At 40.8% G+C, this 15786-nt stretch overlaps 1 protein-coding gene across 1 annotated transcript; it reads left to right on the top strand.

The window, feature by feature from the left end:
• Positions 1-236: 236 nt before the first annotated feature.
• Positions 237-15497, top strand: ddhd1b (DDHD domain containing 1b). Its single transcript, XM_019871435.1, has 13 exons — positions 237-1295; positions 2432-2608; positions 2749-2877; positions 3368-3515; positions 3585-3694; positions 5395-5501; positions 6330-6586; positions 9154-9229; positions 9907-10056; positions 11234-11298; positions 12583-12761; positions 13671-13922; positions 15259-15497. Exons 1-13 carry the CDS (start codon positions 563-565, stop codon positions 15441-15443), a joined length of 2568 nt encoding a protein of 855 aa, XP_019726994.1. The 5' UTR covers positions 237-562; the 3' UTR covers positions 15444-15497.
• Positions 15498-15786: the final 289 nt, after the last annotated feature.

Raw genomic sequence — 15786 nt, 5'->3', positions numbered from 1 at the left:
AAATTTGAACGCTATGTTGTTACGAATGGGAATTCAAAATAAAACATTAAGAATTCGAAACACTTTATTTCCTTGAAATACATTGAAAAATTAAAAAAAATCTCACAATTAAATGTTTTTAATGCTGTTTAGTCGACAGTATTTATCTGTTATAATATTCTTTTTAAACTCGTTTTTTTTTTTCGAGAGTCATTTTATTTTGATGAGTTTAACCGGAATCTCTCTTGTCATTTTGTTTACAACCACACTGCTGAGATTGGCTTCCAAACCAGCGTCGTTTAATTCTAACAGAACTAACTGTGATGTACGACGATTAAAAAGAGAGAGAGGGAGAGATATGTAGACTCGCAACATGATATATTTTACTGAAAAGGTTCGGATCGGTTTGTTGGAATCCGTTGCTATAATGTGAGTGATGAATATAGTCGTAATGTGAGCGAATATTGTGGTCGGGACCGGCAGGCGTACAGATGTTACAAGGTGGGAAGAAAGAAGCCTTTATGCTGGGATTATAGAAGCACGCGTTGCGTTTTTTCTATGTCGAGCAATTTGAATTAAAATCATGAGCAATATGAAGGACAAAGCGACTATGCGCCAGCAGAGCTCGGATAATAACTCGGTGAGCAGCAGTGAATGGGACATGGCAAATGATGTTTTCGTGTCCGGCTACGACGAGAACCCGATGGGAGTGGAGAACCGCACCGGCGAGAGTGACCCAGCCGAACCCGGTTTGGACAGACACATTCCTCTTTTATCACAGGATGGCATAATGCTGGGCCTATCTGAAGAAGAATACTCGAGTCCGTCTTATCTGGACATCGACCCGAACTACACGGAAAGTGACGGCAACGTGACAACCAAGAAACGCATACGTTCCAACAGCTCGAGGCACAGGGGTGAGATCGTCACGGAGCTGGGCCCGGAGGAGGTCAGGTGGTTTTACAAAGAGGACAAGCGGACCTGGAAGCCGTTCGTTGGACACGACTCATTAAAAATCGAGACCGCTTATGGAAGGTTCAGTGAGCAGAACCCCGACAAGGTCAAACGCCACTGTGAACCCGTTTCTACCGGGGGCAAAGATGTCGCCACGTCCGGTGAGATCCAGCCAGCGGAGAGCGTGACAGTGGATGAGTGCATCGTTCGTATTGAACCGGCGGTCCGTCAACGGCCTTCAGCGTCTGAGGATTTGAGAGACCGGGATGACAACAGCATTAACATGGAGGCAGTGTGTGTGAGGGGAGGCCTCTATGAGGTGGACATCAGAGAGAAGGAATGTTATCCTGTTTACTGGAACCGTAAGCACGCAATGTTCTTGTTTCTAAGCCTGCACTGTAAACACTGAACAACCGGCAATAAGAAGTAGGCCTATACTCAATAATTATTCATTAAATCACTACAACACTATTATTACCCTCCCTTGGTGACTAATCAAACTACAATTCACAACAGGGGTAAAAAGTTGCATGTAGTCTCTAAATACCAGATGAACACCCCATCTCTTGTAAGATTTCTTGATAAATTTGCCTTGATTAAGTGTTTCAAGAAATAAGCCATATAAAAAGCAAAAGCCCTTTTTTGGGCTGTAGCACCTGCCACCCAAAAATGTCATGCACATGCCTTCCTCTTCAAGGTGGTGGAGCGCTGGAAACTATCCCAACTTATTTAAAGCATATCCTTCAATTCACACTGGAGGGCACATACTGTCCACTATAAGGACAACCATTCTTGCATTCCCCCTGTTACTTTATGACACTTACTAGCAATAATGGCATTTGCGTGACTAGTCATATCAAGCCATGTTGATAAATCCACTATTGAGTCACCACGTCACCCAGATTTTAAATTAAAAGCTAGTACAGTGATCCCTCGCTATTTCGCGGTTAGTTTATCACAACCGTTTTCCAAACATATTAATGAAAAATAAATAAATGAAAATTTAAGTCCGCAAAAAGTCCGCAAACGGTCCACGAGAATCAGCGAAAGTCATCAAAACAACGAGTCACAAAGAGCAACATATATAGTACTACATGTATATGTTTACTGTATTTTGTTATTCATACACGAACCTAATCTAAATTATACATGTTTAAATCTATTAGTATACAGCATTAAGTAATGTTAATTACTACAAAATTTACTTCTACATGCATGTATACCATTAAATTTGGCCTTATAAATATTTTTTCTACTCATACACATGCACATATACCTATATGGGGGGACGTCGCTACTTCGCGGATTTTCGTTTATCGTAGGTGGTTTCAGTCCCCATTAACCGCGATAAACGAGGGATTACTGTAATATAAATTGCCTAAGAAGTAGAATGTGAATGCTGAGAAATTTAGTAAAAAAAAAAAAAGAAAAAAAAAGAAAGAAATAGAGGTGACATCAGAAGAATCTGATCAGAGGTGTTGATTTTCATTTTACCCAGAGCAAGATCGCATTCCTGTGATGCGAGGTCAGTGGTTCATTGATGGAACCTGGCTTCCTTTGGAGGAGGACGAGAGTGACACGATTGAGCAAGAGCACCTGGTCCGTTTCCGGGGTCAACAAATGAGGGACACATATGAAATTGAGGCAGTGACCACCACAGTAGACAGCAAAGATGGTAAGAAAAGAACCATATGTGTAGAATCAAGCGATAAAGTACAGCTGCTTAACTGCATGAGTAGCGTACACGCACAAAAACTATTGGGGGAATAGTTCAAATTGAACTGGTTGTTAATTCCTGTCTCACTCTCTTGTCAGCTATTCACAGTTTGAAGCTGAGCCGCAGCCATGTCGACTGGCACAGTGTGGATTTGGTCTACCTGTACAGCGACGCCACCACATCCAAGATTGCACGAACTGTTACTCAGAAACTGGGATTTTCGAAAGGTATATGGAAAACTTGTAATACATGTTCATAGACGACCATAAAACGCATCTCACCACACATCTGGATTTTCCATGCACTCATTCTCACACCCTTTGATGAAAATGTAATTCAATATTCTCCAAGAAAATCACAATGGCAGAGAAATTATTGCAAAGCAACACAGTACGCTCTATTTTTATTGCAGGAGTCTAAGCCAGCATTATTTAAAAAAGGGCAGTTTGCGCTGTTGTGGGCATGAACACAGCCGACTTCTTTCGTCGCCAATCAACATAGCTTTCATTTTCTTTCAATGCGGTTGCACTCACATCTTGCATGGAGACATATCACAGCTATCCATGTGTGTCCATGTGTTCATTTTAAATTTGTCTCGTGTCATGGGAGCGGAAAGGTGTGCAATTGGCAGGCATGGTTTTTACATTGATTCTTCACACTGCTGGACACACAACCGGAGAAGCTAACATGCGGCCCCCCGCTCCTCCTACCCGACAGCTTCCAGTAGCGGGACACGTCTCCACCGCGGGTATGTAGAGGAGGCAGCGCCGGAGGACACACCGCCCGAAACCACCCACATCGTGTTTGTGGTGCATGGCATCGGTCAAAAGATGGACCAGGGTCGCATTATAAGGAACACCAGCATGTATGCTAAATTACTCAGTACAATATTCAATCAATGTTACTGTTTTCGGTAACACGTTTTTGTTGGCAGGATGAGGGATGCTGCCAGAAAAATGGAAGAGAAGCACTTTCCGAATCGCACCACAGAGCATGTTGAGTTCCTTCCTGTTGAGTGGAGGTCCAAACTGGCTCTTGATGGAGGTATGCCGCACATTGACATGTAGTCATTTAAGATAAAATCGAAATATTGGCATGAGATACAGGTACATTACGAAATTCTATATTTAATAAGAATGATGTAGTCATTCACTGCTGCGTCTTTTCTCCGAATTAAGATGATATCAAGTACCGTATTTTCGCGACCATTCGGCGCACCGTATTGTTGGGCACAGTCTCAGTAACGGGTGCTATTTCTGTATTTGACACATACACAAAATGCACTGTATTATTGGGCGCAGCCAGGCATGGTAAAACATACGGGAGCTTAAACATACGGCATGCACGCACGCACGCACGCGAAAAACACGTTAGCTTGAACCATACGATAGCATGCATGCACGCTAAAACATACCAGGTATGCTAGCTTAAAGCATACGGTAGCAGCTAAGACATACGGACACACGCTAAAAAGACGTTTTTAAAAAGGCAACGGAAGTAAAACTGAGTTCGATTGTACTTTATTTAGCCATTTTACAACGTACTCACGCGACTGGTACCTGCTAGGGATGTGCCTTTAGCGTCCTCTTACACGCCTACCCTTCACTCATTGGCGACTGGTACCTGCTAGGGGCGTGCCTTTAGCGTCCTCTTACACGCCCACCCTTCACTCATTGGCGGACTTCCGCATGCCTGTCGTCACTCACGCCCGCCTTTTCTCTGTATAAACAGCGTGTCGGCCAGAAGTGCTCTCAGTCAGGCTTTGGAACTCGGCGCATGCACTAGACGCTCCGCATTATAAGGCGTCCTGTCCATTTTGGAGAAAATTTAAGACTTTTAATGGCGCCTTATAGTCGTGAAAATACGGTACATGTCCAAATGCCATAGTTCAACGTTATTGCTCATACTATAGAGACAGACATAAGATGTCTACACACCCCTGTTCAAATGCCAGATTTTTGCAATGTTAAAAATTAGTCCATGATCAAATAATTTCAAAAGATTTTAGACCATTAATGTAACGTAAAACCTTTGCAATTCACTTGGGTAGTGCAAAATAACTATGCACACCCTCTGATGTGATGCGGCTGTGTTCAGAATTAGCAAATAACATTCAAACTCATATGAAATTGGAGCCAGCACACATTGCCATCATTTAAAGTCCCTCTTCCATCCATCCATCTTCTACCGCTTATCTGGAATCGGGGTGCGGGGGCAACAGCTTTAGCAGGGAAGCCCAGACTTCCCTCTCCGTCGATCTCCCGCGCCTTTCTGCCCTCGCTCATGAACAAGACCCCAATATACTTTAACTCCTCCACTTGGGGCAAGATCTCCTCCTCGACCAGGAGAGGGCACTCCACCCTTTTTCGCCTGAGGACCATTGTTTCAGATTTGGAGGTGCTGATTTTCGTCCCAACCGCTTCACACTTGGCTGCGAAATGCTCCATTGAGAGTTGGAGAGCCCTGCTTGAAGAAGCCAACAGGACCACATCATCTGCAAAAAGCAGAGGTGTAATACTGAGGCGATCAAACCGGACCCCCTCAATTCCTTGGCTACGTCTAGAAATTTTGTCCATGAAAGTTATGAACAGAATCTGTGACAAAGTCCCTCTTATTAACCCCAAATAAAGTTCAGCAGTTCTAGTAGGTATGACCTTACTGTAGAATGAGTGGCTGGTGCATCAAAGTTAAGGCGAGCTGTTCTGTTGATGTACATTTAATAATTGCATGGTGCGCTCTTGCAGACACGGTGGACACCATCACTCCAGACAAACTGAGAGGTCTCAGAGACATGTTGAACAGCAGCGCCATGGACATCATGTATTACACCAGCCCACTTTACAGAGATGAGGTGAGAATTTTTAAGTTTGTGCAGACTCATAGGAAATAATGTCTAAATGGTTTAATATACTACATAATGAGTTTTGTAAACAGGTGTGAATAAAGGCAACAACAACAATAGTAATACAGTGAAACTCCTCTACAACAAAACCTACATGAGTGAAAATACCCCCGACTGTGAAAAAATCTTCATGCATTAACACCATTCCCACTTTTCTGCCCCCCCTACAACGCAAAAAAAACCCTGTTGCGTTATACGAAATCTTTTTCTCTGCTCTTGCCTCGCGACGAGATTCACTACAACGAAGTCTAATCCAACAGTGACCTCTACTGCTTTGTTCGGAAACGGCAACAGCAACCACCACACTGGTTTCCACATGCGCAGTAGTCCAGGAAGTATTTGTTATTGTTATTTTCAGACGCAGCAAGAATGTTGCATTGCTAAAATTGCTACAAAACGGACCTTTGGATGTCAAGCAGCTAAGACAAGAAGAGCTCTGACGCTGGAAGAGAGGGGAAAAGTGATCAAAAGGAAAGACGGAGGAAACAAAATAAGACATTATCCAAGAAATTGATGTCAGTGAAAATGAATGCTGATTGTAAATTTCGCAATTTCTTTCCCTTTTTTCTTTCTACACTGACTATATGAAGTGTCAAATAAGTGTGTGTGTTTACATCTGAGATCAAATTTGCTACAGTGAAAAACCCCCTGTTGTGAAAAACTTCTTCCTGCAAACATGATTTCGTTGTAGAGGAGTTTCACTGTACATCATAGTAATTATACATTTTCTGTTCATCTGCCTCATGTGATGAATTATCGCTGTGTTTGTCAACGTAGATTACCCGGGGTCTGACGCTGGAGCTGAATCGTCTCTACTCACTTTTCTGCTCAAGAAATCCAGACTTTGAAAAAAATGGAAAGGTGTCCATCGTGTCACACTCCTTAGGCTGTGTCATAACTTTTGACATCATGACCGGCTGGGACCCCGTGCGCTTTCATCATTTAGAAGTGCCAGATCCAGAAGAAACAAAGGCCCGCTGGCCAAGTGATGAAGAGCGCCATCTTCAGGAACAACTTCGACTCACACGCCTCAGGTACGTGAAAAAGCGCTTTCCAGAACATTTAAAATACTACATCCAAGAAATCACAATATTGATCCATATATAAAGTACATCGGATTACAGTCATACCTCGGTTTTCAACCATAATCCGTTCCAGAAGGCTGTTCGAAAAGCAATTTGTTCGAAATCCGAAACTATTTTATTTGCCCATGATTAGGGCCTCACACACTATGCAAAAATAACAAAAAACCCCAATCAGATTTGCGTAAATCAAAACAATTATGTCTGCTCACAATGAACATTACACAAGGAAGTGGAAATCCGAAACTATTTTATTTGCCCATGATTAGGGCCGAACACACTATGCAAAAATAACAAAAAAAACCCAGTCAGATATGCGTATTCCTCGTGTAAGGAAGCCGAGAGGAGTCGAGAGGAGTCGAGTGGCGTCTTCGGGTTTGCTCACTTTGCTCGAAAACCGGTTTTCGGTCGTAATCCGAGGTCTAAAAATCTCAAATTTTCTGGTCGAAATCCGATTTGGTTGATAACAGAGACGTTCGAAAACTGAGGTTTGACTGTACAGCATAAGGCGCACTGTCGGCTTTTTGAGATTGAATGCTTTTAGGTGTGCCTTATAGTGCGGAAAATACGGTACTTTGCTGACGTGAGTTTAGAATTTGACTTATGTCAGTCCTGTGACTCAGTTGGATGCAATAGTTGTGTAGTTAATTTACAGTGGCTACAAAAAGTCTGTACAACCTGGTGCTGAAACCAAGATAAATTATTTATAACAACTTTTCCCACCGGTGACGTGACCTCCGACCTGTACATTCAATTGAAAAAAATCTTCTGTAGAGGGGTAGCACTAATAAATCACGAAGATAATGCAGTTGCTAAAGAGTGCACACTCTCCGATAATTGTGTTTGCTAACACAGGACACAAGAACACAGTGAAAAAAAGCAAGTTGGCTCATAGAATGTTGATTGAAGGTTCAATAATGGCCAGGGAGTGGGGGATTGACTCCAGTTGGGGTGTCAAGCGGTCCACAGGTGCGGGATTCTGACAGACAGGTCATGCGACAAACTTGGCACCTATACTCAATGAGAAAGATTTCAATCAGAACAGAAAAAAAAAATTGATTGCAACCCTTCTTTTGTTACCAAAATGCACAGGAGCGATTAATCATTGCAAACAAATCTCTCAATGTCCACACTTTCCTTATTGCTGCCTGTTTCCTCTTTTCTGTAGCCACCCGCTTCTTCTTTGACAATCACACTATGTTTTTATGGTTTTTATCAACATATATTGAACATTTTATTGTGTTTGTAGTTTCAAAATCTGATACACTGTCACAGTTTTTCCGCTGCAGGGAGCTGGTAGATGTGCTGTTGCGTCATCATTTTAAGTGGCGCGAAGTGTTGCCAAATTTTTAGTTGGGGATGGTTCATGTTAGTTGCTCTCGGCTGCATCACTCGGGATTCAGACAGCCTAAAGGTTTTTTGCCAACACATTTGCAACTGTTGATAATTCCCTCCCTCATGTGTGAGGACATAGTTTTGATGAAAAAAACAAAACAAAACATTGTTCATTTGGTGAGGAGCTGTGTTGTGTCTGCACCAAACGTGCCTTTTGGAAATAAGACCCCCAAAATTTAACCTTGATTTTACTGGACCGTGCGACATTTTCTCATGTTTTTGGTGATGTCAAGTGTATTTTTGGAAAATGTTTTTCTTTAGAAGATAAAGCTTCTGTCTTGTTATCTCATTGCTAAGATAATGAAGAATAAAGGAGATTGTTGTCACGTGTACTAAACAGCCATTACTTGCCAGAAATTCCTGCAGGTCGCTCATAGTGTTTCTGTCAGCCTCTTGGCAGCTTCTCTGACCAGTTTTCGTCTTTGTCTTTGAATCAATTTTGGAGGGACATCCAGTTATTGGTCATGCCACTGTTGTGCAGCATTATCTCCATTTGATGATGACTATTTTCGCGGTGTTGCCGTGAAATATTTTATGCCTTGAAAATTCCCTTTTCCCGACTTTTGCCTTTGAACAATGTGATCTCGCTGATCCTGTCGAAGCTTTTTGTGGACCATTGTATTACTGTTAGATGTGACTCACTGCACACGTGTCAGGAAAAGCCAACTAGAACTTTGGAACTTTATTTGGGGATGGCCAGAGGAATTTTAAATGATGACAGGTGTGTACCCAGTTTGAAAGTGAACGTTTATTCTGAACACAGCCACATGCCCAGTTACAGCAAACATTTTCTTATTGTTTATTTGGACTTCTCTGTAAAGATTTCTTTTTTTTTTTCATTTGAACTGCAAAGTTGTAGGTCACGTCAGAAAAGTTTTTGAAATCATATTTCTTGGTGTCATTTTTTTAAAAATCACAATAACCTGACATTTGAACAGGGTTGTGGAATCATTTGATACATACTCTCTGTTTTGCTCTAAAACCGTTACTGAACGCAACACTATCACAGCAACAGCATCGTGTCCACCATTGTTATTTTGTGACATTTTTTACAACAATTAATATCCATACACATGTGTATTATGTCAAAAAAAAAAATAATAATCTGGCATTTTTCTGTGCAGGTTGAGAGATTTGGAAGACCAATTCCAGGGTTTGCAAACTTTGTCTTGTGTTGCAGTTCCGGCTTTGAAATTCAAGGTAATTTTGACAGCGAAAATGGCACATTTTCCCAATGTGGGAAAAATAAAGGTTATCTTTTAATATATTGAAGGTAATCAAGCGCTTCAACTTCTGTACTGCACAGAACATAGAAAATTCGAATTAAGAAACACTAATTGATGATCAAATTAATAAATAATTATTTGGGATACTTGATTAACCATTTAGAGACCTTTTTTGATTTAAGCCTTTGAGGGACAGCTGTCACTACAGTGGACAGCTTATCGTGTTATCAGTTTATGAAAGGGTTAAAGTAGTCGAAATTCTCAGAATTTCAACCACTCAAGAGTAAATCTCTGATTCAAAATAAGATATTTGCAAACATCTGTTTTCTCCTTTGGAAAACACCGATCAACATTTTTCACGTTTTCTGTCAAGTGTTACGAACTAAGTCAGTAACTGAATCATTATTTTTCGATCAACATTTTTCACGTTTTCTGTCAAGTGTTACAAACCAAGTCAGTAACTGAATCATTATTATTTAGTAATGTATTTTTTGCACTGTCATTCTGAAACAATGTCCCGAATAACGGATTGGAAATCAAAATCCTTGATGTAACACCAAATTAATCGACACATTAATCGATTAATCAAAATATTCATTAGGTGTAGCCCTAATTCAAATCATGGTTGTTTTTTTATTTTTATTTTTTGAGGTGGAGAATTTCTTCTGCATGGGCTCCCCACTGGCAGTATTTTTGGCACTACGAGGCATCCGTCCAGGAAGCAATGTCGTGCAGGACCATATCCTTCCCACCTCAATCTGTAAACGTCTTTTCAACATATTCCATCCCACTGACCCTGTGGTGAGTTCATTTTCATGTCCGGGTGATGGTCTCCTCTTTGGCATTTTTGCGTGCTGGGCCTTATCTCGTGCACTTTGGGACAGCTACTGGCTTGTCAGATGATACCAACGTTCACGGCTTGATGGGGAATATGGACCCGCTACATTCCAACTATTAGCCTTCCTCCAAAGCCACAATCTGTAACTGGATTTATCTGCCATCTCTTTGCATTTGTCCCTGACAATCCAGCAACCCAAAGAAGCTGAATTGCTGACAAAGCACCACAAATCCCCTGCAACCAACTCCCATAGGATGGATAGTTGCAGTCCAGGATCCCTCTCTGTGTTTCGTCAAAGAAATTAAAACTAGAGGGGTTTAAAAAATAAATAAATAAAAATAATAAATGAAACTACACTTTATGTTTCTAAAACTTAAACGAAACTATAATTACATTAATTGACATACATTGTCAATTAATTTCACAAATGAGCTTTTTGAGTTGTTTTTAAATGTATTTATTTTCGATATTACAGCACAACCATACAGCAGAAGGAAGGTTGAACAGTTGCTTGGGAATTCTAGTTTACTTCACTTTTATTTCCTTTTTTTTTTCTTTTTAATCTTGCAGTTGAGAAATAGCATACTAAAAAAACTAAAGCTGATACTAAAACCAAAACAAACTAAACTAAAATGAACCATTTTTGGAAAAAAAAAAAAAGCTCACTAAAACCAACCGAATTTGTTAGTAGTTGAATGATGAAAGGAAAAATTTCAGTCCATTTACTTGAGTTAGAAATGCGTGAAATATCGCAGAAGCAGGCCAACCTGCGAAGGGGTGGGTCAATAATATGATCTGAAACAGCTAACTAACCATAACAGCAAAATTAGCAACAAGGAAGACACACGTTGTTGCTCTTGCTCGTATGTACCGCACACACGCGTCGATCAAAAATAAGCTTATTTTAGCTTTTTATGTTTTCTTCAAGAATTTGCGAGGGCCGCTCGGAAACTGTGGATGGGCTGGATGTGGCCTGCGGGCAATTCTTTGCATCGCTCAGCTCTATGGGAAACATAACAAGCAAATCAGATGTCAAACCGCTTTCCCGGAACGGACTGCGGGAAAACACTATCCAATGCCGCAGAAAATAGGTCATGTTTTTGTCCGAATAATTTGTTTTTTTTTCTCTGCTCTTTTTAGGCATACAGATTGGAACCACTTATTTTAAAGCACTACAGTAACATTGCACCTGTTCAAATCCACTGGTAAGTCAAATTGGAATGTAGGACATTTGTGGGCAGCAGCTGATTTTCATTCCGGGGTGTAGTCTTGCGAATAAGATTCAATTTGAATATCTGTTAATGTGAATCATCCATCCATCCATTTTCCGATCTGCTTCATCTTCACAAGGGTCGCGGGGGCGGGGGGTGTTCGAGCCTATCCCAACTGTCTTCGGGCAGTGGGCGGGCGACAACCTGAACAGGTTGCCAGCCAATCACAGGGCACACAGAGACAAACAACAATTCGTGCTCACACTCACACTTAGGGACGATTTAGAGTGTTCAATCAGCCTGCCATGCATTTTTTTTGGAATGTGGGAGGAAACCGGAGTACCTGGAGAAAACCCACACAGGCCCCGGGAGAACATGCAAACTCCACACAGGGAGCTGTAATCGATACCTCTGCACTGTGAGGTCGATGCGTTAGCCACTGGACCACCGGGCTGCCTGATGTGAATCAGAAAGGTTTTTTGTTTTGTTTTATTTTTTTCTCCCAATGTGTCATCCATCTGATTGAGTCGAAATCTCTGAACAGGATTAGTAGGAAAGAATGGCTTTGGAACCAGATCCTAGCACAACCTGTTCATGCTTCAACCTTTTAGGGACAGCGGTCACTACAGTGGACAGTTCATCATGATATCAGGTTACAGGGCGCATGAAAGGGTTAATCGAGGACAGAATTCAAGAGCTTGGTATGGAGCTCCGGTATTAAGTGACAAAATAACACCAGCTCAAAATAATCTGTGGTTTGATGTCCTTAATCCATAACAGATTTTAAATCAACAGTTTGAGAAGCTGTTGATATGGTCATGTTATGCAGTTGACTATTGGTGGCCATTTGGAACACACTGAGCCCTGTATGTGTGTTTTAGATTTATTTAGGCATTTATTTGATTTGATAGGCTCCAGCGTGCCCCACGACCCCTGTGGGGATAAGCGGATCAGAAAATGGATGGATGGATAACCAAAGTAATCACAAAATGCAGTTTTAAAATGTTGTTTATTCATGGGAAAAAAAAAAAATACTGTTGGTCCCGATGGGGCAAATCCTTTTTCCTCAGCGCTGGACATACCTGAGAAATCACACCTTCTATTTTTGACATCTGCTATTGTGTGAATACAAAATGGCTCCCACATCCTGACACTTTATATCACAGCTGCGTCAAGAGCAGGCATCACCAACTCTGGTCCTCAACGTATTTCTGTATGCATATGTACATTGGTCAAAGTTGAAGTTGATGTTGATTCATCTTGGCTTTGATGCGGCAGGTACAACACCACCAGCCCCACGCCATATGATCAAATTCGCCCCACGCTGCTGAACCTCCCCAAGGAGACGACATCTGTATCAGACTCAGAAAGCCTTCCCAGCCCCTGCACCTCCCCGCCCCAGGCACGACGACACTACGGAGAGTCCATCACTAGTCTGGGCAAGGCCAGCATCATGGGTAAGTCCTGATTTCTGTGTTATTTGCATATTTATCACAAAGGTTTCAGTTCATCAAATCCATTTTAATATCACACAGAGACTACCCGAGGAAACACAAAATGCAGTTTCTGATTGCCAATTTAATTTATCAAAGCACAAAAAAAAAAAATCTACTAAAATCTACTAAAAACTACTTGTCACGATGTGAAAAAGACGTGTTTTTTTTGTAATCAAAGCTAATTTTCCCATTCAAATAATTTTCGTTACACCTCATAATACGGCTTAATCCATGCACCGTATTTTCCGCACTATAAGGCGCACCTAAAAGCATTCCATTTTCTCAATAGCCGACAGTGCGCCTTATAATCCGATGCACCTTTTATATATATATATATAAAATCTCAGTATTCTGATTTCTTGGACGTAGTATTTTAAATGTTCTTTAAAGCGCTTTGTTACAGCTACAGCAGTAGTGAGGGCTCTACTTCATTAAAGCTGTATTGTATTGTATTGCATTGTATTGTATTGTATTCCCGTAGCGTGGCTCCATCTAGTGGATGCATAGCGCAACCGCAGCCATGATTGGATCTTCTATTCCATGCGCCTTATAATGCGGTCCGCCCTATATATAAAATCAGTTTTAAAATTCATTGAAGGTGCGCCATATACTCCGGAGCGCCTTATAGCCTAATATGTGGATTTGATGTTTTGGCTCTTGTATACTGTTTTGATATTGTGAATATTTTGGTGTGTTTGTATTTTTTTATTATATGCTGCTAAACTAAGAGATGCTAAACTGATTTTCATTGTTTCTGCAACCATTGGTGGTGCCAGCTTGAATGCCATCTTGTGCCAAGACCCCCTTTTGAGTTTGATCGTTTTGTTCATCACCATTCATTGATCAGGTATGGTCCTTTTTGCCTTTCAGGTGCTGCAAGTATCGGCAAGGGAATCGGGGGAATCCTGTTTTCTCGCTTTTCTCGATCCAGTGGGCAGGTGGGCGGAGTGGAGGAGGAGCCCTCAGATTTTGAGGGTCGAACCACAGAATTGGACAACGCAGCGGGAGAGAAGGCAATGCTCCCCGAAAGTGACAAGAAGGAGAAACAAGTCGAGGATGAGCGGAGGGAAATAGAGCAGGCAATGTCTCAGTCCGCTTCAGTAGTCTTAGACCACACCACCTGTAAGTGCAAAAGCTCCCTCTACTCTATTGTTGAACTTTCTACAAAGTAAAACGCCAATTTCCATTGTTAGCCAATCACTACGAATGTCTTGTCTGATACCAGACAGATGGCTTTGTCAGGAACTATCCCTCAAACCACAAGCAAACAAAACAAGCCAATCCAGCGTTTCCCAACCTTTATTGAGCCGATGCTCAAAAATGATCATGTTACAAAAAATGTCACATATGCTGATCACTGTCATTTCCCATGACAATACATAGTGTTTCCAAAAAAAACCAACAAAAATTGTCCCACCATTTTATTCAGGGATGCATAAAAACTCACATTTTATGTTTACCATGTCCCAGAGGTTTAAAAAAATTAAAAAAAAGGAAAAAAAAAGAAACGGCGTACTCACATTCCATCACTACATATTTAATGCAGAGTGTTACAAATGAATAGGACATTTATATAATATAATACATTTTCTGGTGTCATGTAAAAATGTGCCTGTGTGTGTGTTTTTTTTCTTTTTTAATTTTATTTTGCTGATTATATAAATGTGTGTGTGTGTGTGTGTGTGTGTGTGTGTGTGTGTGTGTGTGTGTGTGTGTGTCTTTTTTTCTTATTTAACTTTATTTTGCTATGTGATATAACTGTGTGCGTGTGTGTGTGTGTATTTTTTTCTTTTGTAATTTTATTTTGCTGATTATATAAATGTGTGTGTATGTGCGTGTGTCTGTGTGTGTCTTTTTTAACTTTATTTTGCTGGTTATATAAATGTGTGTGTGTGTGTGTGTGTGTGTGTGTGTGTGTCTTTCTTTTTTTACTTTATTTTGCTGGTTATATAAGTGTGTGTGTGTGTGTGTGTGTGTGTGTGTGTGTCTTTTTTTTCCTAACTTTATTTTGCTATTTGTCTACCTGTGCTGTTCTTGCGTGTGATGTATGCTGATTGGCTGTCGCCGACACACCGTAAAAAGTTCACATCACTTCACTGACTGCCGACTGACGGAGTGGGCCGGCCTAAAATTTTAAAATAAACCACTGCGATACAGAGCTTGTATCTCAAGTTTGCATTTGCAAGTCAAAACAAAATATTGGCAGGGTGATGGCTTGTTTCGAAAAAAAACTCATACGTCGAGTAACTCTTATCTCAAGGTATCACTGTAAGACACCTTGACATCTCCAAAACCGTCACTGTTCAGCAAACAAACAAAAAAATTCTTTGTTTAGTACATATTTTACACATTCAGTTTTTTGCTATGTATTTGATAGGTATAACATTGAATATTTTTTCTTCTCATTCAATGGACAACAACAATAAACTACTGCTTGCTGTGTTTCTCTGTGTTTCAGTGGAACTGGAAAGACGCATCGACTTTGAGCTGCGGGAGGGCTTGGTGGAGAGCCGCTATTGGTCAGCGGTGACCTCGCATACAGCTTATTGGTGCTCTTGTGATGTGGCGCTTTTCCTCCTGACGTTCATGTATCGACCCCAAGACCCTCCTGAGACTGCTGAGGACAACACAGATGCCTCCTAAAAAAAAAAAAAAAAAAAAAACCCAAAAAAAAAACCCCAATCATTTCACACATAAGGCACGGCCAGTCAATTCATTTTCCATTCACACATTTGAAAAAAAGAAAAGAAGCGCTCCCATTCTCATTTGCTGTTTTATTACAAAATTATCTAAAAAAAAAAAATACTGGTACGATTTTATACACCGGTACGATGTCTAAAATGCGAACATTTTCACCCTTAACATCAGTATTCAGTCAAGCCGTATTGACTTTCTTCCATTTTCTTTGTACATCATGGCTTCGAAGATAGAAACGTAAATGTTTATAATTATTTATTTATTTAAATTAAGCATGAAAATGACTGTT

This window comes from Hippocampus comes, unplaced genomic scaffold, assembly GCF_001891065.2.
Source record: "Hippocampus comes isolate QL1 unplaced genomic scaffold, H_comes_QL1_v1.1 scaffold100, whole genome shotgun sequence".
NCBI lineage: Eukaryota > Metazoa > Chordata > Actinopteri > Syngnathiformes > Syngnathidae > Hippocampus > Hippocampus comes.
Note: the sequence above shows the minus strand (reverse complement) of the source record. Positions and strands in the feature narration are given on the sequence as shown.

Bases quoted from the DNA above. Each gene is read 5' to 3' on its own strand.
- ddhd1b (XM_019871435.1), top strand. From the start codon at position 563: ATGAGCAATATGAAGGACAAAGCGACTATGCGCCAGCAGAGCTCGGAT. The intron at 1,296-2,431 runs GTAAGCACGCAA...CATTTTACCCAG, and splicing joins TTATCCTGTTTACTGGAACC to AGCAAGATCGCATTCCTGTG. The intron at 2,878-3,367 runs GTATATGGAAAA...CCTACCCGACAG, and splicing joins GAAACTGGGATTTTCGAAAG to CTTCCAGTAGCGGGACACGT.